This window comes from Adiantum capillus-veneris, chromosome 11, assembly GCF_014529385.1.
Source record: "Adiantum capillus-veneris isolate H3 chromosome 11, ASM1452938v2, whole genome shotgun sequence".
Taxonomy (NCBI): Eukaryota; Viridiplantae; Streptophyta; class Polypodiopsida; order Polypodiales; family Pteridaceae; genus Adiantum; species Adiantum capillus-veneris.
In genome coordinates, this window is record NC_140941.1 from 56,195,442 (window position 1) to 56,221,008 (window position 25,567).

A 25,567-nucleotide genomic window follows, 5' to 3' on the forward strand; every position below is an offset into this window, starting at 1 on the left:
CATCACTCCAGGGGGGATTTGTTACCATATACATGTGGTAGTGATGTGTGTGAACACATAGGACCGTCGGGGCATTTTTTCCCTCTTTAGGAGGTTTTCCCCCCCGAGCATTGTATATACGCCCATCACTCTAGGGCTATCCATCTTTCCATTGCATACTAAGTAACACACTCTCTATTGTGTGCCTTGAGCTTCCTTCGTCTTCTCCAAGCTGTGTGCATTTCTCTGCAACCCTAATTCCAACAGTATAAAGACTCAGTTAGTCAAACTATAAACCAAGCAAGGACATAAACCAAAGACACAGTTACCTAGAATGCAGGATAAAAATACAGTTACTCAGAGTGTAAACCGAGTCAAGGAACCAAACCAAGGACACAATTACTCAGAATGTAAACCCAGGCAAAGATATAAACCAAAGACATAGTTACCCAGAATGCACGATAAAATACAGTTGCTCATAGTGTAAACCCAGTCAAGGAACTAAACCAAGGACACAGTTACTCAGAATGCAGTATAAAGATACAGTTACTCAGAGTGTAGACATAGGCAAGGACGTAAACCAAAAACACAGATACTCAAAATGCAGTATAAAGACACAGTTACTCAGAATGTAAACCCAAGCAAGTACAAAAAAGGACACAATTTCTCATATTGCAGTATAAAGGCACTATTACTCCAAATGTGAACCCAAGCAATGGCAAAAGGTAAACCATGGCATACAAAAAATAGAGGGGCAATTTCAATCTCTTGTTTTTGTTTGAAGAACTCCACCGCAGTACCACCCATCCGCGTTCTTGTGATTGAATCGCCAATAAGGGCATGCAACAAGTCCAAGGCTGATCGATTGATCCGTGCATCCAACAAGGTATACTTTATGTACTACCAAAGTCTCTCCACCAAATTCGTGGTGTCAACGGGCCCATGAGGGAAGAGCCGGCCGAACTTTGGCCACAATTAATGCCAAGTGCATGTCTTTGCAGCCCATCCATTGCTAATGTATCTTAATATGTTATCATGCTCCAAGCATTCCTGAAGGAGTTCTCTGTACTTCGAGTCAAACTCTTCCTCCATCGGGCATTGCATCATACTCTCCATTGCACCATGCAAATGGTCCTTCATTTCCTTGGGGACCTGCAAGAACACACGAGGAGGGGGGAGGCAATCATAAGCATGGAAAATGGAGAGGTGAAGAAACATAAGCAAGCCTTTGGTCGCACCTGTGGAAGTAAATGCTCCACCGAAGCTTTCTTTGTGTGGAACCAGCATACTAGTACAATGCATGCAACTTGGGTGATTTTACTATTTTCACCCACTTCCCAGCAAAATGGATCGGACTCAACCACTTTCTTGATGGCTTGTAGTGAAGTGACGCACTTATCAATCACCAATGCCTTTGGCGGATGTTGTTCATTCTTTGAAGGACTAGTTTCAAAGTAATCTTCAAGGCGACTTTTTCCTGGCCAGTTCCTACATCACATGTGCATAACATGAACCACACAGGTACGCCAACACCATGCTGATTAGGTACCATTGTTGCATACAGGGGCATGCCAAATACATTTGTCTTGAAGGTTGAGTCTATTGCCTAGGAACTATTGCTTGAGAAACACATACACATGCGAAGCATCCAATCATCTTGGATAACTAGAATGAAGGGTCGGTTTGTCTCCTCAAGTACATCAGGGCTGTAGGGCTGACAGTGTAGCACCTTGTTCTCAACTTAAGAGCCTCCCTGTACATTGATGACCAATCGTCACTTCCAAGACTTCCTATAGTAATGAATATGGTTAACATAGGTAAGTATAAACCTAGGCAGACAACATATAAACCCGATCGAGTGTAAACCCAGCTACATTTCAGTTCACAAAAAGTAAAACCATAGAAAGGTCATTGTGACCTTCGACACGCAATTTGTAGGACATCATATGTCATAAAATCTAATATCTAACCAACCCAATTGATTTTCTCATATTAAACTGATCATTTAATGTGGGAGAATAAACAAGAACAAGGGTTATAATATAGACATGTGCTCATGGATCTGTCTCAACACGGGGCCAAGGTTAAAGGGGTCCAAATGAGAGATGTTCTGTTAAAGAGCAATGCTACCTAATGGAGCTTAAAGACCTTAGGGTTATCTTCATTAAAGACCTCCAAAAGTTAGTGTTAAAAATTCCTTTGATCTTAGGGAAGCTAGGGCTAAGCTTGAGGTGGGAATCCTACCCAAGCATGAGGTGCTTGTCGGCTTGCTAAGTGTTAGTGGAAACCTTGCTCAAAAGCTTGAGGTGCTTCTCACATGCTTAAATGACTAAGTTTCTTGAAGTGTTCAATTCAAAGATAAATTCTCAAGAGGCATCAACGTTTCCATGCTCGATTGACTAAGTGCTTGAAGTATTCAATTGAAACCAAATGACTTAATAAGCATAAAAGATACATGTTCAAATGATCCTCCACATGTGGCCCTCATGATGTGCTTGAATGTTATTGGATAAGTTTTAAAGGGATCCAATGAGAATTTAGATACATAAAAATAAATAATTAAGTTCTTTATCTCAAAGAGGAAAAAGAGGACACGTGTCCAAATGAAATAATTAAATAATACGAGAGAGAGAGAGAGAGAGAGAGAGAGAGGTGGACCAAGCATGAGAGGGGGGTATACTCTCCCCCCCCCCCCCCCACACACACACACACACATTCTCTCATTGTGTGGAGTGCAAAGTGCAAGAGCTCCATCTCCTTCTCCAAGCTTGTTGAGAAGTGGAGAGCCTACACCAACACTCTTGGCTATTGAATGCAAATCCAACCAAGAGCCATGCTTCAACGCTTAAGCTTGCCATCTTCTTCATCTTCATTACCATGCTATTATGCTATGCTAAGCAAGAAGAGTGATGATAAGTGAGGAACTATTTCTTTCTCCTATGGATGATTCTTCTTCCTCTTCCCTACCCTCATTCCCCGCTAGCTCTCTCCACCTTCGAAGGTGTTTGAGGCCTTGGGACTGAGGCTTGGGATAGTTATTCTTTTTGCAAAGTTTATGTTATGCTTGTGATGCATGAAGCTTTCCATCTTCATAGCATCACCAAGGTCACAAGGAACACAAAGATTGTATTGTAACAAGTCTCTCTTGATGGGAGAATCTATAATACAAACGCCTTTTGGAGGGGGGACCGGCTCCAAGTAAATCCGGTCCTCAACTATTGTCATGTTCTCTAATATTGTCTCTCTTGCAAAAGTATTGTTCATGCCAAGTTAATTAAGTACTATGTTCATGTTGCTACCATCAATTAAGTTCACCCCTATGTTCTCAAAGTAATCTCACAAAAATGCTCACTCTAATTCTCTTAATTCCGCTATTCTCAAAGTTCATAGGCCATTTCCATTACATCATCTGGATTTCTTTTGGAATCATGAAGAATCTATAGGATACTTGCTCTACAAGAGATGCCATGTTGATGTGGATGGCTTCTTTAGATACACTCATCCTTGCAACATGTACCAACATCAAACAAATCCTCCATGCATCGCTTCTTCACCATAGGATGCACATGAAGGTGATATAGGTCACTCTGCGACCCTGGAACATGCCCTTTGTGACCTCTCAAATACCCGTATTGTGACCTTCCTTGTCTCATGTCTTGGAAAAACCACAAAAACCACGAAGGGGCATCCACACTTCTTGGATGTGCAGAATGGCCTACGCTCCTTGCCCTTTCTTCGTGTGTCGCCCAATAGATGGCACACAAATTTCCATTCTGTTTGTATTGCCCAATTTAGTCTAACCAATCTAGCTTTGTGTTGACAGGCATATCAGAGTACCAATTTAGTAGTTAGTCGGAAGTGCTTCATCGGATATAGTTAGTCGGATGTTGTTTAAATCGGATATTTAACAGTTATGATATATCAAGACTGAGGTTGTTATTACCAGTCTGTTTTGTATGATGGTTATAAGTCGGTTCTGGGAGTTGTGATGGCGCAGTTGTATTCAGAGATGTTGTAGCTCTTCTTGATCAATGAAGCACTCTTGTTATCTTAGCTCTGAGTTATCAATTTCTTCTATCTCTTACCTTTAGTATGATGTTAGTACTTCTGTGTATTATTTCCGAGTTATGAGATGCTGAAAGAATTGTGATGCACTATGCATTTCCTGTGTTGATGAACCACAACACATTTGGCAATCCTGCGGGTTCAGTTCTCGTGGCCGAGGACGTATGGAGTTATCAGGTATTATTCTTCCGTTCATGAATCTCATTTTGGTGATAATGCATGTCCGAGCGAGGTAGAAGACACTCTCGTATATATTACACACGGCCTCAAGCCAGAGCAGGCAATATAGATCCATTCCACTATGAGGATGTGATTGTAGAGGAACAAATTGATCTACCACCTCAAGAACGGCTGGTGAATTCTGGGGAGGAGGGTTCTGGAGCAGCAGAGGACAGGGCAGTGAGGCAACTTGTGGGGGCACTACTCTTGACAGGAGGACCTGCACGAAGTAGAAGGCGACTCCAATTTGACCCATTGAGAGGATCTAGCAGGCAAAGACCTGTAAGAATCCCAAATCCCATCCCCATGGCTCAACCACCTCCTAATCCGCAGATCAAATCCTCCAAATTCAAAGGGAAGCCCAAAGAGGATGCAGATTGTCATGTAGCACAATTTGAAACCCGCTGGCAAGCAAGTGGATACCAGGTGATGTTTCCAGATCCTATAAAATTACAGCAATTTGCAGCTACCTTGGAAGGTAAGGCCATGAGCTGGTTCAGCCAATATGGTATGGCTCACTTTCCCACTTATGCTGCACTTAGTTTGGCTTTTCTACAAAGATTCCGGAAGGAGAAAACTCCTACAGATATTTTAAGCAAGTTACGACGCATCAAACAGGGGACAATGTTGGTAGAAGATTTTGCTCAGAGATTTAGAATATTTGTTGAGAGATTGCAAGGAAATGAAAGGCCAACTAATGAAATGTTGGTTGGCTACTTTCTCAAAGGATTGAGGAGTGGTATTAAAAATGCAGTGGCCAGCATTGACATTGGAGGAGGTTTTGATAATTTGGTACAGGCTGCTTCTAGAGTTGAGAAGAGGATGGGAATGACAAAGTCTAGTAAGAGAGGAGACAAGGAATCTGAAACAGGTTCCTAGTCAGAGACATCTTCTTCTGAAGAATCGGATACTGGTAGTTCATCTGATGAGGAGGAAACGAAGAAAAAGAAGAGTCCTAAGAAGAAGAAGAAGGACAAAATAGGGGGTGAAGTTGATATAGTTCAACAATTAAAGAATATTGGCTATTCAGTCATAGCACCTAAAGAGAAAAGGTACTGTGAGATTTGTGAAAGAGATGGACACACCACTACTCAATGCTGGTACAACCCTAAGCAAAGGGGTAAAACATGTACAGGTGCTGGGCGGGGTATTGCTTCAACAGAGGCAAATCAGGTGGCTCCATTCAGAGGAAGACCTCCTGAACAGGGATTTCAGAGGGGACCTGGAAGAAACCAGGATAATAACCAAAGAAGGCCCCAAGGGGTTATGCCTTGTGTATATTGTGGTGACCCTACACATTGGGTTGGCCTTCGTTGTGCCTTATGGGTAAAACATCGTGAGGAGAGAGGTGTTCTTGTTGTTCCATTCAATCAGGAGAATCAGCAAGCAGGTCCTCCACGACCACCTCCAAATCAACCACGGGCACAAGCAAATGTGATCATTATCGACATTCCGATTTATCAGGATACCCCTAATGAAACAACAACAGTGCTTCTGACTGAAGAGTATGACAATGTGGAGAATGATTGTCAATATCCAGATAATATGGAAGATGAAATTGATGTGCTGGCTGTGACAAGATCCAAGGCTAAAGGTCCTATTGATTGGGAACAACAAAAAGGGGTTAGAGATCAGGTGCAGAAACAGGTTCAGAAGTAGCAGCAAGGTCAACACTTGGAGGATCATGCAGAATCTTCTGATGCACCAGTACAACATAAAAAACAGGTTGAAGTACCTGAACCAGATTGGTTTGAGGTATTAATTAACTCTCCTTTACACTTGTCTTTAGACCAAATGCTTTCTATAGTTCCAGCATTTAAAGAGAGATTGTTACATAAGTTACTAGGAAAGCACTATGAAAGTTCCATGCGGCAGAAAGAGGAGCCTAGGGTGAATAGCATTCATCCTTTTGATGTGGATTTCATGGTTCCAGTTATCAAGGTGACTTTACAGGACAAGATATTTGAGGAAGTATTGCTAGATGGAGGATCTGGTGTCAATATCTTACCTGAGTCAGTTTATCTCACAATGGGCTTAGGGAGATTGGAACCAGCACCTTTCCAAGTTAAAATGGCTGATCAAAGGAGGGTTCAGCCAATTGGAATTTTAAGGAACTCTTCTATTCAGATTGCAGGGATGTAATTTCAAGTTAATTTTGTTGTTCTCAGAATGAAGGAAGGTGATGCTTCCTATGAGATGTTGTTGGGAAGACCTTGGTTTAGGTTAGCCAAGGTGAAACAGGATTGGGGTGAGAATCAGGTGGTGCTTACCAAAGGGAAACAAATAATTAGCATACCTATGTTGGGAAGAAAGCACATTCGTGGAAAAGAAAGACCCTTGTTTGCTCAATCAATCAGTCTTGCTGAGGAAGTAGAGGATGATGAGGAGGAAGCCTTTTTGCAGGCTAATCCGACTGTCATACCTGTTTTTGAAGTTGATATTGAGGGAATTTTGCAGAAGGATCAGGAAACAGAGGAACTTTTTGATGAACCTGTCATGGGACAGGAAATTCAGGGTTCCGACATACTAAAACTGATGGATCAGAGTCTATCAACTAGTGTCAAAGAGGAAGTTCAGCAGGAGGAGAGGGATGCCAGAGATATGGTGGAAAAAATTTACAACAAACAATTTGGAGGATCTAAAAGGGTTCAACAGGATGAACTAAAAGAATTGAATTTAGGGACTGAAGAAGAACCAAGGATGGTTAAGGTTAGCATTTATGTGGATGGGGAATTCCTACAAGAGTTATGGCAATTATTGTTGGAATATAAAGATTTTTTTGCATGGGATTATGCAGATGTAAAAGGTATTGATCCATTACTGCATCAACATCACATTAATCTGAGAGAAGATGCCATTCCGATTGTCCAGCAGAGATATAGGATGAATCCCAACTTTGCACAACAGGTTAAGCAGGAAATTGATAAATTACTGGCAGTTGGGTTCATCAAGCCTATTCATGAAGTCACTTGGTTATCTCCAATCATTGTGGTACCAAAGAAGAATGGGAAGATTAGGGTTTGTGTGGATTACAGGAAGTTAAATGCTGCAACTATTACAGATCCTTTCCCAATGCCCTTTTGTGATGCTATCTTAGATGCAGTAGCAAGGAAAGAGATGTATAGTTTCCTTGATGGTTTCTCAGGGTATAATCAGATTCAAGTTGCAGAGGAGGACCAACATAAAACAGCCTTTATTACAGATTGGGGAGCCTTTGCACCTACTGTCATGAACTTTGGCCTTAAAAATGGAACACCATCCTTTAATTTTACAGCTTATAAGACATTTGAACCTTATTTGCAGGATTTCATGAGAGTGTTTGTAGATGACTTTTCAGTTTTTGGTCAAAGGGATTTACACCTTGAGCATCTGAAATTATGTTTTGAAAGATGTAGGATGTTCAGATTGTCCCTTAATCCCTACAAAAGTGTGATGGCTGTCAGGAGTAGTGTGCTATTGGGTCATGTGGTATCTCAAGAAGGGATGTCAATAGATGTGAAGAAGATTGAGGTAATACAATCAGCACAAGCACCTGGCAATATCAAGGAATTGAACAGGTTTGTGGGACAAGTTAAGTGGCACAACAGGTACATCAAATATCTGGCTAATGTATGTATGCCTCTTACCCATTTAACCAAGAAGCATGTAGAGTTTGTTTGGTCTGAACCACAGGAAAAAGCATTTCAGATTCTCAAGAAAATGCTCTCAGTTGCTCCCATATTACAACCTCCAGATTGGGTATTGCCATTTCATGTGTTTGTTGATGCCTCGGATATAGCTATTGGAGCTGTTTTAATGCAGGAGAAGACCCAAGGGTGGTTTAGACCTGTGTACTATGCTAGTAGGGTGCTTACATCTGCTGAGAAAAACTATGCAGTGACTGAGAGGGAGGCATTAGGGATGGCTTATGCTTTAAACAAATTCAGACATTACCTCTTGTGCAATAGGGTCATATTCCATGTGGATCATCAAGCATTGCTTTATCTTATTAAAAAGCCTTTACTTACAGGTAGATTGGCAAGGTGGATGCTATTGTTGCAGGAATTTGACTTCCTTATTGTTCACACACCTGGCAAGGAACATGCAATAGCTGATTACCTAAGTCGGATTGAGACAGGGGAACAACCGACAGGGATTTCGGATCAGTTGCCAGATGCAGATTTATTTGAAGTGCAGAGTTCCATTTCTGATTCATGGTATGACCAAATGCTGGTGTTCCTGACTGATGGTGTTATGCCAACACGGTTTACAATAGACCAAAGGAGGAAATTTTCCCTAACAAGCAGACCCTTTTTAGTGATTGCTGGAGAATTATATAGAAAAGTAATTGACCAGGTCATTAGAAGGTGTGTACCAGATTTTGAACAATCAGCTGTGTTGCAAGAAGCCCATTATGGAGCAGCAGGAGGACATTTCTCAGGGGACATTACAGGAAAAAAGATACTCCAAGCTGGTTTGTGGTGGCCAACTGTGTTGAAGGATGCTCATACCTATGCAAAAAGCTGTGTGGTGTGTCAACAGTTTGGTCAACCTGATTCTAGAGATAGAATGACAGATCATCCTATACTGCCATTAGAGCCATTTCAAAAATGGGGTATGGATTTTGTAGGACCAGTCAAGCCTACAACAAGTAAGGGATGCAAGTACATTCTAGTAGCTACTGACTACTGTACAAAGTGGGTGGAAGCTGTGGCATTGAAAGATAACAAAGCTCAGAGTGTGGCAAAGTTCTTGTATCACAACATTATGACCAGTTTTGGATGTCCAGTAGAGTTAGTCAGTGATAGAGGAACACATTTTTTGAATGAGGTGATTTCTGAGTTAACAAAAACCCACATGATAATGCATAAGAAATCTACAGCTTACCATCCCCAAGCTAATGGACAGGCTGAGAGTACCAATAAGACTCTTATAAAGATTCTGAAAAAGATTGTACAGGAGAATAAGAGGGATTGGGATGTAAAGTTGGATTCTGCTCTGTGGTCATTCAGAACAGCTTTCAAAGTGACAACATGTATGACCCCATTCCGATTGGTGTATGGCTTGGAAGCTGTAGTACCAATGGAGTTTGTAGCACCTAGTCTGAGGATTACTGCTGAGAAGATGACTCCAAAGCTCTCAGTTCAGCATAGAAGCAAGTATTTAATGCAGCTGGAAGAAGACAGGTTGATCAGCTCCTATATATCAGAAGTCATTCAGAGAAGAAGGAAAGCTTGGGTCAGTATGAATGTCAAGTTTAAGGTTTTCCAGGTAGGTGACTGGGTAATGCTTTACAACTCAAGGTTAGGTCCACATCCTGGGAAGCTCAATTTAAGGTACAAGGGGCCATATCAGATTATAATAGACCTAGGTCAAGGAACTTTTATTGTAGCAGATGTTTTTGGCACAAGGGTAGAGAAACCTGTTAATGGTTTCAGGTTAAAAAAATTTCAGGGCAAGCCACCCCATTTGGATTGGCTCAAACCTATTATACCAGAGGTTGCATTCTGTGGAATGGTGGAGTTCTCTTCAGGAATGATGAACCAAGTCACTGATGATTTATCATCAGAGTGCATAGGCTTTGCATTCATGTCAGGGATCGGATTGTATTTCATCGGAGTTTGTTGGCTCGGAGTTTACAGGGTCGGAGTTCACCTGATCCGATTACTTAAACAATATTTAAATTTCAAATTTTGCGTCGAAAAGGGTGCAAAGTTCCTTCCACTTAACTCCATCATACGAGTAAGGGACGACATCATTTCCTCACACACTTTTAGAGGCCTTGGCGCTTGTGCGATTCACGTAAGTAGCGCGCGCATGCATACTCCACGACTTGCTAAGCTTTCTCCTACTTCTGCTTCAGCTATGGCTAAGCCTAAACCTCTTTCTGTCATGAGACCGTCGCCAGAAGATGAGCAAGGAGAAGTTGGTAAGCTGCGCCCTCGCAGAAAAGGAGTAGTGCTCAGAGTTGATGTATCTGACCCAGAAGACGAGGTCGACGTGCTACCTGAGGAAGAATCAACACCAATGTCATCAAGCAAGATGTTGCAAAGCTTAATTGAGCCTTTCATTGATTTCAGGGTGGAAATTGACTGTCAGGCAAAACGGAATGAGAAGTGGTTGAAGGCAACAGGTTTATATGAATTTGCTACTCTACCCTGGGGCCAATGGAAAGGGAACATTTATGCAAAAACGCAAATGGAGCTGTTACGAAAATCCAAAGGTGCCATTTCTGAGAAGGTACATCTTAGTCTAGGTGTGGTAGCTCAGGTATTTCAGCTTCCCTTTACCTCTGTTACTGCAGTACCAAAATGTTCAGATGAAGATATGAAAAAAGAATTTGGACCAAGAGAAGGAGGTAGGCAGTACTTTATGTTGAAGAATGTAGAGTATTGGAGGAGAGAACAACTGAAATGGTTTTTGGAAAGAGTTTGTTTTCTAGCTAAATATGACTACATGTCTAAGGAAAATTGGGCACCACTGTATTTTGCTGAAAATGGGGGGAAGGTCAGTTGGGCACATTGGGTGTATGATAGGATTCATGCAGAAGTCTTTACCTCGGATAGAAGAAAGACCCACTTGAGTAGCAGGTTAGCAGCATTTCTGTCTACTTTGTTTGCTTTTGCTCAGAAAGTTGATGTAGGGGAGGTCACAGTTTCTCTCATTACTCCTATAAATGTGGTCAGTCCTGGGCCGGAACATGGGAGAATATCTGACAAAGCAAAGTTTAGTAAAAGCATGGATGAAAAGCTGAGGACCATACAGGATTTTATTGAAGCAGGATACACTGAGGATGAGGCCAAGATGGCATTGGCTAGTCATGAGCAAAAACTGCTTATGGGGAATTTGCTCAAGAGTTTGGATGTTGAGACACAAACTCCTAGTAGGGTTATAGGCAAAACTTTTAACATGCCCAAAAAGAGGAAGTTGGATAGTGCTTTGCAGGAGGTGGCCAAATCATTAGATTTCTCTCTAGCTGGTCCTAGTACTTCTACTAAATCTGATTTGCTTATTACTGATGTACCAATAGCTCTGAAGATGTTGCAGGAATTACAGGGATTTGTAAGGTATCAACAACACAATATGGAGGAACATTTACAAAATATAGCTGAATCTTGTCTATCTAAAGCAATGCTACACCAAAAGTCGGAGTTGGTGGAATCCTTGAAGCAGGAATTGGTAGAGCAGAAGGAGAAACATCAACAAGAGATGCAGGATCAGCTGCAACTACATCAACAAGAGATAGCAAAGGTTAAGCTCTCCTTGGGAATGTTTCAAGAATGGACTAAGGAATTGGAAGGCAGAGTCAATTCTGAGCTGGATCAGGTGTCTAGCAGAAATACAGAGTTACAGGTGGAGAATGAAATGTTACAACAAAGGTTGAAACCTTTGGAAGCTCTGGAAAAGCAAGTATTAGCTCAAGAAGATATCAATTGAGAGAAAGGCTGACATCAGTTATCAAGTATCCCTATGAGGCTGTGAGATCAGGCTTCATCAGTTCTCATGAAGCTGCCTTATTAGAGACAGTAGAATCTCTGAAGAAAGAAAAAGATGTTTATCAGGAGCAGCTTCAGAGTTCAAGGATAAACAGTTGCAGGTGGATGAAGAATTCATGGTACAAGGTGGTTCTGCACTTAAAAAACTAGTGCATGTTCCTGTTCAAACACTGCAAGCTGCTGAGGAAATTCAGAAGTCAAGTGGAGAAGCTGTGCCAATGGAGGTTGAATATCAGAAGGAGATTACAGATGCTGCAAATATTGAAGTTCCAGAACTCAGTGCAACAAAGAATGAGGAGACTGTGGTAACTACAATACAAGAAGCTGATACTGAAACAGTTCTCAAAGATATGTTTGAAGTTTAGGATGGTCAGGAATTCTTTTGTCTATCTCTTGCTGATCAAGGGATATGTGGATTCGAGTCAGATTTCAGAGAAATCCACCACCGGGCTGTGCCATGTGTTGACAGGCATATCAAAGTACCAATTTAGTAGTTAGTCGGAAGTGCTTCATCGGATATAGTTAGTCGGATGTTGTTTAAATCGGATATTTAACAGTTATGATATATCAAGACTGAGGTTGTTATTACCAGTCTGTTTTGTATGATGGTTATAAGTCGGTTATGGGAGTTGTGATGGCGCAATTGTATTTAGAGATGTTGTAGCTCTTCTTGATCAATGAAGCACTCTTGTTATCTTAGTTATGAGTTATCAATTTCTTCTATCTCTTACCTTCAGTATGATGTTAGTACTTCTGTGTATTATTTCCGAGTTATGAGATGTTGAAAGAATTGTGATGCACTATGCATTTGCTGTGTTGATGAACCACAACACTTTGTGGTTGACAACTACACTATCTAGTGTTTTTTGAACATCAGCAAAGCCCACTATGAGCTGCTCAATTCACACGTCACTCTTGCTAGCACTCTCACCCCTGTCATGTAAACCCAGGCACTGTAGCACAAGAGCAAAGGTCAAGGACCTCCTTTCCAAATTCAAGTGAAATACCATGCATCCTAATGTTGGTGCACCATGTTTTTGCGATTGCTGTCCTGGTTGCGGTCCAATCAAGATGTTCACTTATGTGGCATGAAAACACAATTCTTTCCCAATCTTCTACGCATGGAATCCTCTTTCCAGTGCTATTGACAAGATACATATTACCTTCTTCATCGGTGACCATGTGTCTTTCCCATTTTCTCAAGTCCAAGAGGCCCTGTTTGTCCACTACTTTGAGAGAATCTATGGTTGGTCCTTGCCCTTTTTGTATGGAAGCAATTATCAGGCTGCATGCTTGTCTATCAAAGGCAAAATACCGATTAAATGTAAATGCAAAAGCATCTAGGTATGATTGTTGAGCCATTCCAAACAAATCTTGCATTAATTCGTGGCTATCACTAGAGTCTCTCCCATCCATCTCCTTATCAGAGGTGCTATAAATTTGATACATATCAAGAGGGCCTTGTCGCCCAAGCATTTGGTTTGAAGAATCTATCCACTGTGGCTGTTGCTCAACGGGTGGGAGTTCATTCAAATCCTAACGACAAGCCATCCCTTCCATTGTCACCCTTATTCTCAGTCTTGCCCGGGTTTATAAAGACTTTTCCACATCTCCCCAACTATCCAATCATGAAGCCATGGCAAGAAGATCCTCTGCCCTACTGATAGCATCAAATTTCTCCTATTTTTGCATTGCAATACCCTAACTTGCCCGGGTTTACAATTGAAGAGCTCAACTATGGGTGGCTGTGGAGAGATGTCAATTCTTCACGACGAATGTAGCTTGGCAATCCAGAGCAGGGACAGAGGCTTAGAAGTGGCGAGCTCTTTCAAAAGAGGAGAGGGAGAGGAGAGCTGCATCGACACAAGGCCATGGTGAGCTACAACATCACTTGCTCTACGTGCTTACGCTCGTGCCATTTGGAAGAGGGGGAGAGAAGGCTTGCAATGGCAGTCCCTCGACGCTCTTCCCTCGCACCCTTGCAGAGCATGCATGGAGAACCTTCGTAGTACCACGGTGTAACTACCTCTGCAGCCCCCAATCATGCGATTTTTGAAATCGCACGACGTGGCACTCAGCCCCATCATCATCCCCGCCCTGTCAACCCCACCTCGTCCATCGTAGTCTGTCTCATCACCCCGCCACGTCGGCACTCCGCAACCCTCGACGAGCTCGAGTTTATGTCTTGCAACGGACAACCTCGGGTGCGTCGCAATACGTCTCGCCACGTGTCCGACCGAGATGCCCTCGCTCCTTGCCCCACTCGCGCACCGTCGATGCCATCAAACGGGTCTATCACCATCCAAGGAAAATAGTCCTCAGCTGAAGGTTTACCTCCTGGTAGGATTCACAATTTCACTCTTGCAAAGGCCTTTTGGGTCAATTGTCAATCGGCATTAGTACGCCGCATTACTCGGAAAACGCTGGTACCTGGGAACAGGTGGCGACAACAACGCCCAAGAGATATTGAACAGACCACCTGGTCTAGTTCTTGCTCAGAAAACTCAATAATACACTATGGCGCAAGCTAAATAGCGTCGCAGAGAGATTCAAAAACTCCCTCGCCCCCCCCCCCCCCCCCTTCCCCCCGGCCTCTCTCTCTCTCACACACACACACACACACACACATCACACACCCACAGCGGCTTTGAAGGATTTGGACATATCTTTTGAAACACAGGAAGAGGGTCTTTAGCATGGATCTGCGTGAGTGTGCTGGTGGAAATGGTACGAAACGTTCGCCCGTTTATATGAAAGGCATCTCTTGCAGATGGAGGGCGGAATCCCTCAGAATCGCTTCTTCTCTCCTGGGTTCGAATCTGCATAGAATCTGTTAGGCGGGTAGTCTTCCCCCCCTTCCCCTGTATATAACCCTTCTCTTCCAAGAGGGTACCCCCTAGCTATGGATCTGTTGTCGGTGCCGAGACAGCGCGCGACGTAGTGTACATTGCTTTTCCGCACACGAGACGTATTTAAGCTTCAGCTCTCCGCTTTTTTGCCCGGAAGTGCCTACTCTCAGCTTTTTTTTCTCTGAGAGAGAGAGAGAGAGAGAGAGAGAGAGAGAGAGAGAGAGAGAGAGAGAGAGAGAGTCATCTCCCAATCGTATCCATGAGGATGGGCAAGACGGAAAGTTCATCAAAGATCGCACTGGTCCTGCTGCTGCTTTTCTTCTTCTCAGGTTTGTTTACCGTTGGTTATTCTTCTCTCTTTTACACACACACACGCGCGCACACACACACACACACACACACACACACACACACACGTAGTTGCGACAAACACCTACAGAGCGAGCAAGAGAAATTTTTTAGAGAGAGAGAGAGAGAGAGAGAGAGAGAGAGAGAGAGAGAGAGAGAGAGAGAGAGAGAGAGAGAGAGAGAGATCCGTTGGTAGAAAAATTTGGCCCCTGGATGCTTCACCCTAGCCCGAGAGGCATAACGAGTGTAAGAGATTCATTTAGTTGAATACATGAAACTAGAGGTCATATGTTCAATTCCTGGATGCTTCAACCAAGCGCTGGAGGCATGTAAAAGATTAGCTCAGAGTTTGCATGAAGGTAGCAATTGCATTCTGGATGGTGATGATGGGTCTAGAAATTAATGAGTGACAATGTGTGGTCTCAGGCTCAAGGTTAAGCCATTTGAGTGGCAAGCCATGAATTCGGGAGCAGTTAGCCTTGTTAGTTAGAAAGGATTGTTAGTGACCAGGGATAGAATTATGTACTTTAACCATCTTTACTTCTCTAAATTGGGAGTATATGTTGACGTTGCCAATATCACAGAGTGCGCTGCAGAGTTGTTGATATGGGAGAGTGGGGTTGACTTCTTTCCCTTACCCATCCATGGGCCTTGCTTGAATGTAAAGGTTCTTGACAGAGTAGGCTCAAAAACTCACATGTTAGAGCCGTTTGAATTTGTATTTTGTTGATGATTGAGTAGTCAAAAGGGATTAGATGGTAGGGACAATCCATATTGACAAGGATGTTTGAAGTTTAATTCTAACAGAGAGATAACTCTTAGTCCTTTGACCTTTCTCTATGTGGATGATAATATCAGTCGAGGCATTAATTGTACTGACTACATACTCTGTAGCAAAAACAAGGCTTGTAGAAGTTGAAGGTGCTTTGGCATTAGAAGTCGTCCTCTCACTTGAATGATGATGATCACTCGCACAAGTAGTGCAAAATTCATCCTCCTTTGGGTTTTGCGAGGCTTGTTGAGAGAGAGAGAGAGAGAGAGAGAGAGAGAGAGAGAGAGAGAGAGAGAGAGAGAGAGAGGACAAGTCTTACGGGGCACAACTCTACTATCACAAGAGTACAAGGCTTTGCACATTACAATGCCAAAATGGGGTTGCCCCCTCCTCCCTATCTAGGTGAGCACAAACGTGCCCGTCGCCCTCCCATAAATTTCCAGGACCCTAAAACTAGGAATAAATGGAAAATAGGAGAATAAGTAGGGCGCCCAAAAGAAAGGCCACAAGTGGTTGGCCGAACTGAATTTGGACCATGCCCCCATATGCCTAGAATTTGGAAAAACCTCACAAGGTCGGTATAGCCACAAAGAAGCCCTCACTCACAAGAACTAGATGGGAAAACCAAGGAGATGACCTTCAAAACTTTTAACACCCCCTCTCAAATCTTGGGTACACAATCAATAAGACCAGGGATGTGGGTTCTTGTAACGGGAGGGCACCGTGTGCCAATTGAAAAGAACAGTGCAACAGACTTTTAGCTCTTCAAAATATTTAGAGAGAGAGAGAGAGAGAGAGAGAGAGAGAGAGAGAGAGAGAGAGAGAGAGAGAGAGAGAGGGGTATGAGCCTCCTGAGAACGGCCACGGGAGGGGACCCCCCACCTAGACACGCTAGCCTCACTCCACGCACTCGCGCATCGTGGGGACTCCACGCAAGGTTCCCCGGGGCACGCTATGACCCTCCGTGAGTGCGGCGGAGCCTGAGGCTACGTGGAGCTAGGGACCCGGAACGCAAGACCCGCGAAACGCAAACGGCCGTCGACCCATGGAACGCAACCACGCCCGAGCCGGCCCCGTCCGAGCCGGGCCCCCGTGAAGGCAACTCGACCCGAGCCGGTCCCGTCCGAGCCGGGCCCTCCTGAGCCGGTGCCGTCCGCGCCAGGACCCCTTGAAGCAACACCTCGACCCGAGCCGGGCCCTCCTGAGCCGGTGCCGTCCGCGCCAGGACCCCTTGAAGAAACACCCCGACCTGAGTCGGTCCCGTCCGAGCCAGGCCCTTGAAGACAAAACGTCCCCTCCCCGACGCGCCCAGATTCTGGGGCGTCACACTTGGTATCAGAGCTCAGTAAAAGAGCTCCTGGAAAAGAGCTGCAGACCGACGTGCCCGACGCGCACGATCCTCACGACGACTCCAACCTCAATGGCCCGGGTCGTCAAAATCTTGGTACAAAGTGCTCCAGGAAAAGAGTTGCAGACCGACGTGCCCGACGTGCACGATCCTCACGACGGCCCCAACCCAACTCCCGGGGCGGGTCGTCAAAATCTTGGTGGAAAGAGCTCCAGAAGGCAACCCACGTCCCCGTGACGCCTCCAAACACCGGGCCGTCACCCGTGACCTGCGCTGGCCCCGATCCGAGCCGGGCACCTCCAACACACAAAAAGGAAAGATGCGAGCCAGACAGGGCTCTCCACATGAGAAAAAGGCAAGATGCGAGCCAGACAGGGCTCTTCATAACAAAAACAGAGAACCACCAAAAACGCGATGGACCAACCCAACTGTGTTCGTCGCGCCCCGGCCACGTTTTGTGGCCCATGCTGAGCTGAAGACCCATTCAAGTCTACAAAGAGACCACAGGGCCCCGAGCTTGCCCTCCAAATGACGTCCAAACAGGGACCAACTTCGCAAGTGCTGCATTGCGACGGAACGCTCCTTCAGATTCGGCTTTCAAGAAGCCTCTGCGCGGGCCAACGTAGCAGGTGGCTCCGCGCACATCGGGTTACCTATTCGGGGAACGCTCAAGTATGGGGAATTCTACTTGGGTGTTCAAAGCATACATTTTCAGCCTTCTGCCAAAACCCCAAAAATACACACACTCACTTTATTCTCAAAAGTACAAAAACAAAGCATGCCTACTTACTTGCATTTTGGGAACAGTTTTGCTCACTTGCACTTATATGCACCCCTTAGTCCCTTGGCCTCATGCATAGCCAAACACTCTTTTTCCCCACGTTCGATGAGGACGTCGAACTTTCTTCAACCGAGGGTGTATATAAGGGGTATGAGCCTCCCGAGAACGGCCACGGGAGGGGACCCCACACCTAGACACGCTAGCCTCACTCCACGCACTCGCGCACCGTGGGGACTCCACGCAAGGTTCCCCGGGGCTCGCAAGACCCGCGAAACGCAAACGGCCGTCGACCCATGGAACGCAACCACGCCCGAGCCGGCCCCGTCCGAGCCGGGCCCCCGTGAAGGCAACTCGACCCGAGCCGGTCCTGTCCGAGCCGGGCCCTCCTGAGCCGGTGCCGTCCGCGCCAGGACCCCTTGAAGCAACACCTCAACCCGAGCCGGTCCGGTCCGAGCCGAGCCCTCCTGAGCCGGTGCCGTCCGCGCCAGGACCCCTTGAAGAAACACCCCGACCTGAGCCGGTCCCGTCCGAGCCAGGCCCTTGAAGACAAAACGTCCCCTCCCCGACGCGCCCAGATTCTGGGGCGTCACAGAGAGAGAATCCACGGGAGACGGGAGTGGCAGAGTTCCACTCCTAGAGAGCATTGGCCTCAAAATCTCGACACCCCTAATGGTATTTCTTTTATATTGCTTCAACGAGGTACAACAAACGGGGCTCTGGTCTACTTGAACATGTGAATGCCAGAGGTTTCACAAATTGCTGACGTGTCAAAGCCCTGAAGAAGGGAGCCAACTTGCAGATGCCGGCCAAGGGGCCTAAACCCTAAGAAGAAGAAGTAACAGAAGAAGAAATTCTACCTACTTATGGGGACCCCGTCCGATGGGGCCCCAAGTGACATAAAGGATTAAAATAAAGCAGGACCCACAAACTGATGACGTGGCAGATTTTCAAAAATTGCACTAACATGATGACGTGGCAAGTTGTATGGATTTCCGCGTTTTGTGTTGATTGCTTACGGATTTTCGTGATTTACGTTGGCAGCTTTTTGCATTGCTTTTTGAACCAGGAGCTTTTGAGTTTGAAGGCTTTTCATGTAAAACTGCTTTTGGGGCCTAGGGCCTTTAAATATGAGGCTAGGGCTCATTCTCTGGCATGCTTCTTGGAGAAGGTGCAGAGTCTGGAGTACCGGCGTGTACTGTGTTGATGCAATATAAAGAAATACCGAAAGGGGCGCCAAGGTTTGGGGCTAATACTCTTTGGGGTGGAATTCCGCCACTCAGTGTCGCGTCTCGTCTCTCTCTCTCTCTCTCAGTTAAGTTGTTATTGAAGTGCTAAAAGTCTGTTCAGTCCGTTCTTCTCTATTGGCACGTGGTGCCCATCTTGTGACAAGAGGGGATATGTAGAAAACTGGGTCTCAATGACAAGCTTTTCCAAGATTCACAACACATCACCACATGACACCAAGAGGCTACATATGGCTGAAATTTGAATATGACAACTCATCACCTTCCCAGGAGAACAGGTACAAGGGTATAGACCACATCCAACCATTTCCAGCAACACATTCACCTTATAAGACCATGCAATTGCAATGCAAGCTAGAACTACCATGTCTATGTCGGTGTACAACAACATTTGACTTCCATTGTCCATCTCCGACATATTAAGTTGATGCTAGATGCTAGAGAATGTTCACCATCGATAGTTCCAAATCGGGATCCAAGGCTGCAAGCAATCTCTCGTCGAAACGGATCTCCAGTCTCCTCACCAATTGTAGGCACACCAGCTGAAGTCGGTCCAAAGTTAGCTCTCTTTGCTGCACAAAAGCCTCCGACCAGTGGCTGAAAATCTGCAAAGGTACTGGGCACGAACCGTTGCACTCGCATCACCTTTCGATCTTCAAAACACAGCTCAAACCTTGTGCAGCTCCTCAAGGCTCACTTCCCTTTGGCCCTTTGGCTATAAATAGGTTTTTGAGTCTCATTTGTGGGACATCTTGTGTGATCACCACACTTGGACTCTTGGCCTTTGGAAGCTCTCTCCGCACACTCGTATTGGTGTGGGTTCAATAGTATGGGACACTAGCCCTTGTGGCAGAGGCTAGCTCGCTTGGTTGCAGGCTCCCAAGCTCAGGAGTGAGCCCGTATTGGCTCTGGCTGGGAGGTGAGCTTGATGTCCGCTCACTATGTGTGTCTAGGTGTTAGTTTGGCTTGTGTCATGTCATGTGTACAGGATGGATCCAGCGACGGACTAACAAGAGGTACGGGACCACTTGACTTTGGGGCATTATCGAGGAGGGCATTTTGGCAGGAATCATCCTTGCATGGATAACAAGTTGAGAAAGCAATGCTGATGTGGCACGTTATGGATGCACGAACGTGGTATGAGGACGTGGGATAGCTTGGTTGGATGCCAATCTTGAAAGTGTTAAGACTTTTTGCTTTGGAGCATTAGTCCTTGATGCCAGTTGTCGCCAGTCTTGAAAGCGTTGACTTTTGTTTTAGAGCATTAGTGTTTGATGCCAGTTGACTTTGATGCTTTTATACTTGTAAAAATATTGTGATTTTTTAAGGTTGCTTTTGGAGTGAGCTTGTAGACCTATGCCTATAAAAGAGAGGCTAGGGGTGCTATTAAAGTACGATTTGGCCCATTGGATTGCGATTATGGATGACTCAAAGGGAGAGCATGGCTCTTCGAGTTGTACACTTGGGACTTTGGTCTTATGGAATAAAGAAATACTGTGAAGAGTGCCTAGTTGAGGGGCCAATGCTTCTGGGAGGGGAACTCGCCAACTCCGTGTCTCTTTGTCTACTATGTTTTCTCTTTGAAGTTCAAGTGTCCGTTGTTTCGATTCAATTCAATATCGTTTTAGTGTTTCAACCTCCTTGTCAAGGTGACTTGCCGGTTATGACAAGGTTGTGAACTGAGGTATATGTGACATAAAAAGTTCAAACATGGTACGAGGAACGATAACGGAGAATGGGGTTGGTGGCCAGTGCTTGGAATGACGAAAATGAAAATCATTTTGTCGATTTTTTTGAGCCACACATGTCCCATAGAGCTAACAACCAAGCCTCAAGGCAATTAATAATGAGAGTAGAGAGGGAAGGTTGAGGAGGCCAAGCTTGAGGCCCTCCTTTTATAAGCTATGGGGGCTTCCACAAGTGGCCCTAAAGGAGCGCATAAGACATGGTGAAAATGGCCCTCTAGGCTCTAAGGGTGCTAGGATAATTCCTAAAAATAAAGAAATATGTATTGGCCATTCCTTGTCCCGGTTCGGACAACCGTCTGTTCCCAATGACATTCAGAACGACGTCCCTTGCGAGCCCACCATTCAAGCATCCGGTCATCCATTCCCTTTCGTTCAGGACTCTCCCATTCTGAGGATGAGAAATAGTGGAAGAAGCGAAGAAAAAGCAAGAAAATTAAGAAAAGAAGACCCTTGAAAAAGTCTAGAAAGCATGGGAAGCAATCTAGCAGTTCAAAAAAGGAGATATCGTCCTCTTGTGATAGTTCATACAGTGAGAAAAAGAGAGAGAAAACCAAGGAGTCTACGGATGGGGGTCAAACAATCAAGTTTGACACATTTTCAAGCTATCAAGACACTCATTGAGCCCTTGAATTAATACATCAGTTTGACCTCGCCTTTTTGGGACGTCATTTTCCGAAATCAAGGTACGAACGATGGCATCTTACTTGAAAGGAAACGCATATACATGGTGGTCTACTCGGTTGTGCACAGAGAAGCACCTAAGAAGTGGATAAACTTCATAAGATTTTCACTTCAGCATGGTTAACGAAAGAATATGAAGAAGATGTCATCACGGCTTGGCATCATCTGAGAATGAAGAAAGAACACTTTGGATGACAATTGCTAGAGGTTTTGGGATACCTTTATGCCAATGTCTTCGTTTTGGATTTTCACTTTGAAGGACCAGTTTTGTTGCGGTCTACCCAAAGAGATAAAGAGATACAACGATTTTGCTTGCAAAAGAAGTTTGATAATGAAGAAGCAAGGGAATCAGTTGATAGTTCATCAAAGAATTCCGAAGATTCAGATTGAGGTGCTAGCGGCTAGTAGGGCTACCAACATGTCATAGGGCACAAGAAAAGAAAATAGAAAGGTAAGCTAGGTCCACCGATAATTGGGGCAAGGACACTTTTTGGCTCTCGATGCAAAGTGGATGGGGACAAGAGAACCTCTCTTCAGTTTTGAGGTGTATCTTGAGGGTTTTGGATTATTAGTAGCATCCATTCAGAAAGATATTGAGATATCAGCAGGTTGAATCTTGTGTGGTGCGGAATGCACAAAGGGGAATCACTCCTCTTCTTTGTCATAGATTGCCTAGATCGAATAAAGTCACTATTTCTTCTTGAGATTTTTAGGGATATTGACGATCTTACGGTATTTTGCGGAATGACTGTACATTGAATTGGAAAATTTTCTAGAGTGAACTGATTACATGTGCTCTTTCATGTGTGTATTATTAGAGTAATGTAAAGAAAGCTAAAATGTCTGCAACATTTTGTTTGATGATTGATTTGAAATTAGTGTATCTAGTGTTATAGACTAGCGAGGTTTGGATGTGATGGCTAAGTGAATGAGAAGTGAATGTGATTCTAGTACATCAAGATTTCTATCTGGATGAAATGATCATGTGTAAGATGCAATGCTATATAGAAACGCATTTCATACCCATGAAACTTATGAAACGTTTCTTTCATATGAAACACGATTTTTATACCTTAACCCTACTTTACTTGAAAGAAGTTTCTATCATGGAAATTTGTGCTCAATTGTTTTGTACGTTTGGAGTCACGTTGAGTAGAGGATGCACAACTTGCGCGCAATCCCAGGTATATAATTTTCTTATTTTGAGCATTTGAATGCTCATTGGCTGATAGCTTATATAGATATTTTTTAATGTTATATCATACTAGAGGATAATCAAAAGACAGACCTAAGAGTTCCAAAGTAGCTGAAGAACGTGGCAGAAAAGGAAAGATAAAAGCAGGATTGGTACCAGATTGTATGGGGACTGGTCCGAATTAGATGGACGAAAGCACAGAACTTTGCCACGCTTGGGGCAAAGGTAGAGATTAGGAAGCCCTCATCTTCTTTGACGGAGGAGCCTAGGCCAACTTCATTTCACCTGCATTGGCGGCTCAACTTGGAATTACGCCTGAAAGATTGGGGCCACATGCGGAGGCAGTTTTAGCGGCACTTGGACGTGATGTTGCCATTACACTTGTCATTGGCAAAGTTCGTTTGCATTGTCAGGGTATTTAGGGCACGAGGACTTTTACATCATGCCTAGGAGTCCCTTGGTACCACAAGAACAACACCGTGGTTGATGAAAAGGATAGAAAAATTGTGCTTGATGTAAAATTGAAGGGTGAGTCCGTCCCTATTGTATCGGCTTCGGCCATTTTGAAATTAATGAAATTTTGTCTTTTTGTTTATTCGATCTACTTGAAAGAATTGAATGATGAACAAAGAACCAGTATGTCTGAATTGAATAAGGAACGACAAGAATTTCTGCACACACAGGCTGATTGCTTCTTTGAAGGCCTACCAGGCGAGTTACCTCCACCTTGTACTGAGGACCATATGATTGATTTGAGTCCTGAAGTACACCACCGAACCGGCCTCCTTATCGAGTTAGTCGAGCAGAGAATGAAGAAATAATGAACCAAGTAAAAGAACTTCTAGAAAAGGGTCCCATCCAACCTAGCACATCACCTTATTGTTCTCCGGTTTTGCTAGTATTAAAGAAAGACGGATCTTGGAGAATGTGCATTGACTGTAGAGCTCTTAATAAAATCATCATCAAGAACAGATTCCCTATCGCAAGGATTGATAATATTCTCGACAGACTTCAGGGATCCTCGTGTTTCAACAGAATTGATTTGAAAAGTGGATATCATCAGATTCGAATTGCTCCGAGAGATGTTTATAAGACAGCCTTTTGGACAACTTTTGATTTATATGAATATTTGGTGATGCCTTATTGACTCACAAATGCTCCAACAACATTTAATTGAATGATGGATAGGATTTTCCGAGAGTATCGATGTTTTGTCAGCACTTTCTTTGACGACATTATTGTTTTCTCCAAGAATAAAGCAGAACACAGTCATCATCTACTACATGTCTTTTAGGCATTGTGCAAGCATAGATTGGTTATCAATGTTAAAAAGAGCGAGTTCTTACCGGAGATACATTTCTTAGGACACATTGTCTCAGCAGAAGGAGTACATATGGACCTGGTCAAAATCGAGACTATCCGCGATTAGCCTAACCTAAAGAATCTTCACGAAGTTCAAAGCTTTTTGGGCTTGTGCACTTATTATAGGCGGTTCATTCATAAGTTTGCAGAGTTAGCTTCACCTTTGCATTTACTGACTCAAAAAGGAGTCCCTTCCACGTGGGGATTGACATAGGTGACTACTTTTCAGACGCTTTGACTACCGGATGAGTGTTGGCTTTGTTGGACTTGCAAAAGCCATTCGAAGTTTATTGTGATGCTTGTGGTCGTAGTCTTGGAGCAGTCTTGATACAAGAAGGCTATGTGATTGCTTATGAAAGCAGGATGTTTTCACGGCCAGAATTGGTATCACAGATATATGAGAAATAGCTATTGGCAGTGATCCATGTGCTTACATAGTGGCGACACTATTTACTTGGAGCCGATTTCACAGTCTTTACAGATCACTAGAGTCTACGCTACCTCTTGTCATAGAAGTAGCTTTCGGAAAAGCAAATGCGATGGGCTAACATCTTGTCACAGTTTCACTTCTAGATTGTCCATGTTCAGGGACAAAAGAATTTAGCATAGTTACCTGGAACGCGGAACGGGAACGGCGACGGGATCCCCGCGGAACGGGGGAATGGCTAGGGGTCCGGAACGGGAACGGCGCGGAACGGGAGGTATAAAAAACACCCAAATAGTGCATTTTTTAGCTCCTTGTGTTTAAATACAAGGAGTATTAGAGTGCTTTGACTCTAATACTCACAAAAAACTCGTTTTGAAGACCATTCAACCTTGCTATGACTAGATGATGAGAGAGAGAGAGAGAGAGAGAGAGAGAGAGAGAGATTTGAGAGAGTGGGAGGGAGAGGAAGAGAGCTTGAAGGCTTGAAGCCTTGAGCCTTGAGAGAGTGAGTCTTGAGAGGGAGAGATCTTGAGAGTGTGAGAGGGAGAGAGCTTGAGCCTTGAGGATTAGCTTGTGGAGAGAAAGGGGGAGGCGGGTGCATTTTATGAGTCCTTGAGGCCTTGCACACTTCAAAAAGAAGGCCAAACATTTACTTCAATTTTTTCAATTTTTGCCAAATTTGTTTGTAGCCGTTGGCCGTTCCAGGGGCGTTCCGGAACGTTCCGGAACGGCCGTTCCGGTTTGAATTGGCCACTCGGAACGTCGGACGTTCCGGGACGTTTCGGAACGTTCGGGAAGGGAACTGCCTCCCGGAACGTCGGAACGAGGGCTAGGGGGCGTTCCCCGATAACTCTGGAATTTAGTGATAGATGCATTGTCTCAAAACCCTTGGTTCTGGCTATTTCCGCGATTCATCACAGAAGCTTCGAAGATATGGTTGACCAACACACCACAGATCCTCACTTTGCTTACATTTTTACTCGGATACAAAATGGGAAGACTTTGTTATTCCATATGGGATGGCTATTTGATGCGGAAAACGATGTTGTGTGTTACACAGCCTTTGAGGGAAAA

At 44.3% G+C, this 25,567-nt stretch overlaps 2 protein-coding genes and 2 pseudogenes across 2 annotated transcripts in view; 2 read left to right on the plus strand and 2 right to left on the minus strand.

The window, feature by feature from the left end:
- Positions 1 to 603: 603 nt before the first annotated feature.
- Positions 604 to 1,119, minus strand: LOC147447266 (uncharacterized; annotated as a pseudogene).
- Positions 1,120 to 3,561: 2,442 nt separating this feature from the next.
- On the minus strand, positions 3,562 to 13,298 carry LOC147447267 (uncharacterized; annotated as a pseudogene).
- On the plus strand, positions 11,855 to 12,103 carry LOC147447268 (uncharacterized). Its single transcript, XM_086524290.1, has one exon. It carries the CDS (start codon positions 11,855 to 11,857, stop codon positions 12,101 to 12,103), a length of 249 nt encoding a protein of 82 aa, XP_086380416.1.
- A 987-nt stretch (positions 13,299 to 14,285) lies between the features above and the next one.
- The window catches only part of LOC147447269 (glucan endo-1,3-beta-glucosidase 11-like), a 32,752-nt gene continuing 21,470 nt past the window's right edge, over positions 14,286 to 25,567 (plus strand). The window contains exon 1 of the mRNA XM_086523120.1: positions 14,286 to 14,916. Within this exon, the coding sequence (XP_086379246.1) occupies positions 14,847 to 14,916 (70 nt within the window). The 5' untranslated portion in view covers positions 14,286 to 14,846. The remainder of the gene's footprint in view (positions 14,917 to 25,567) is intronic.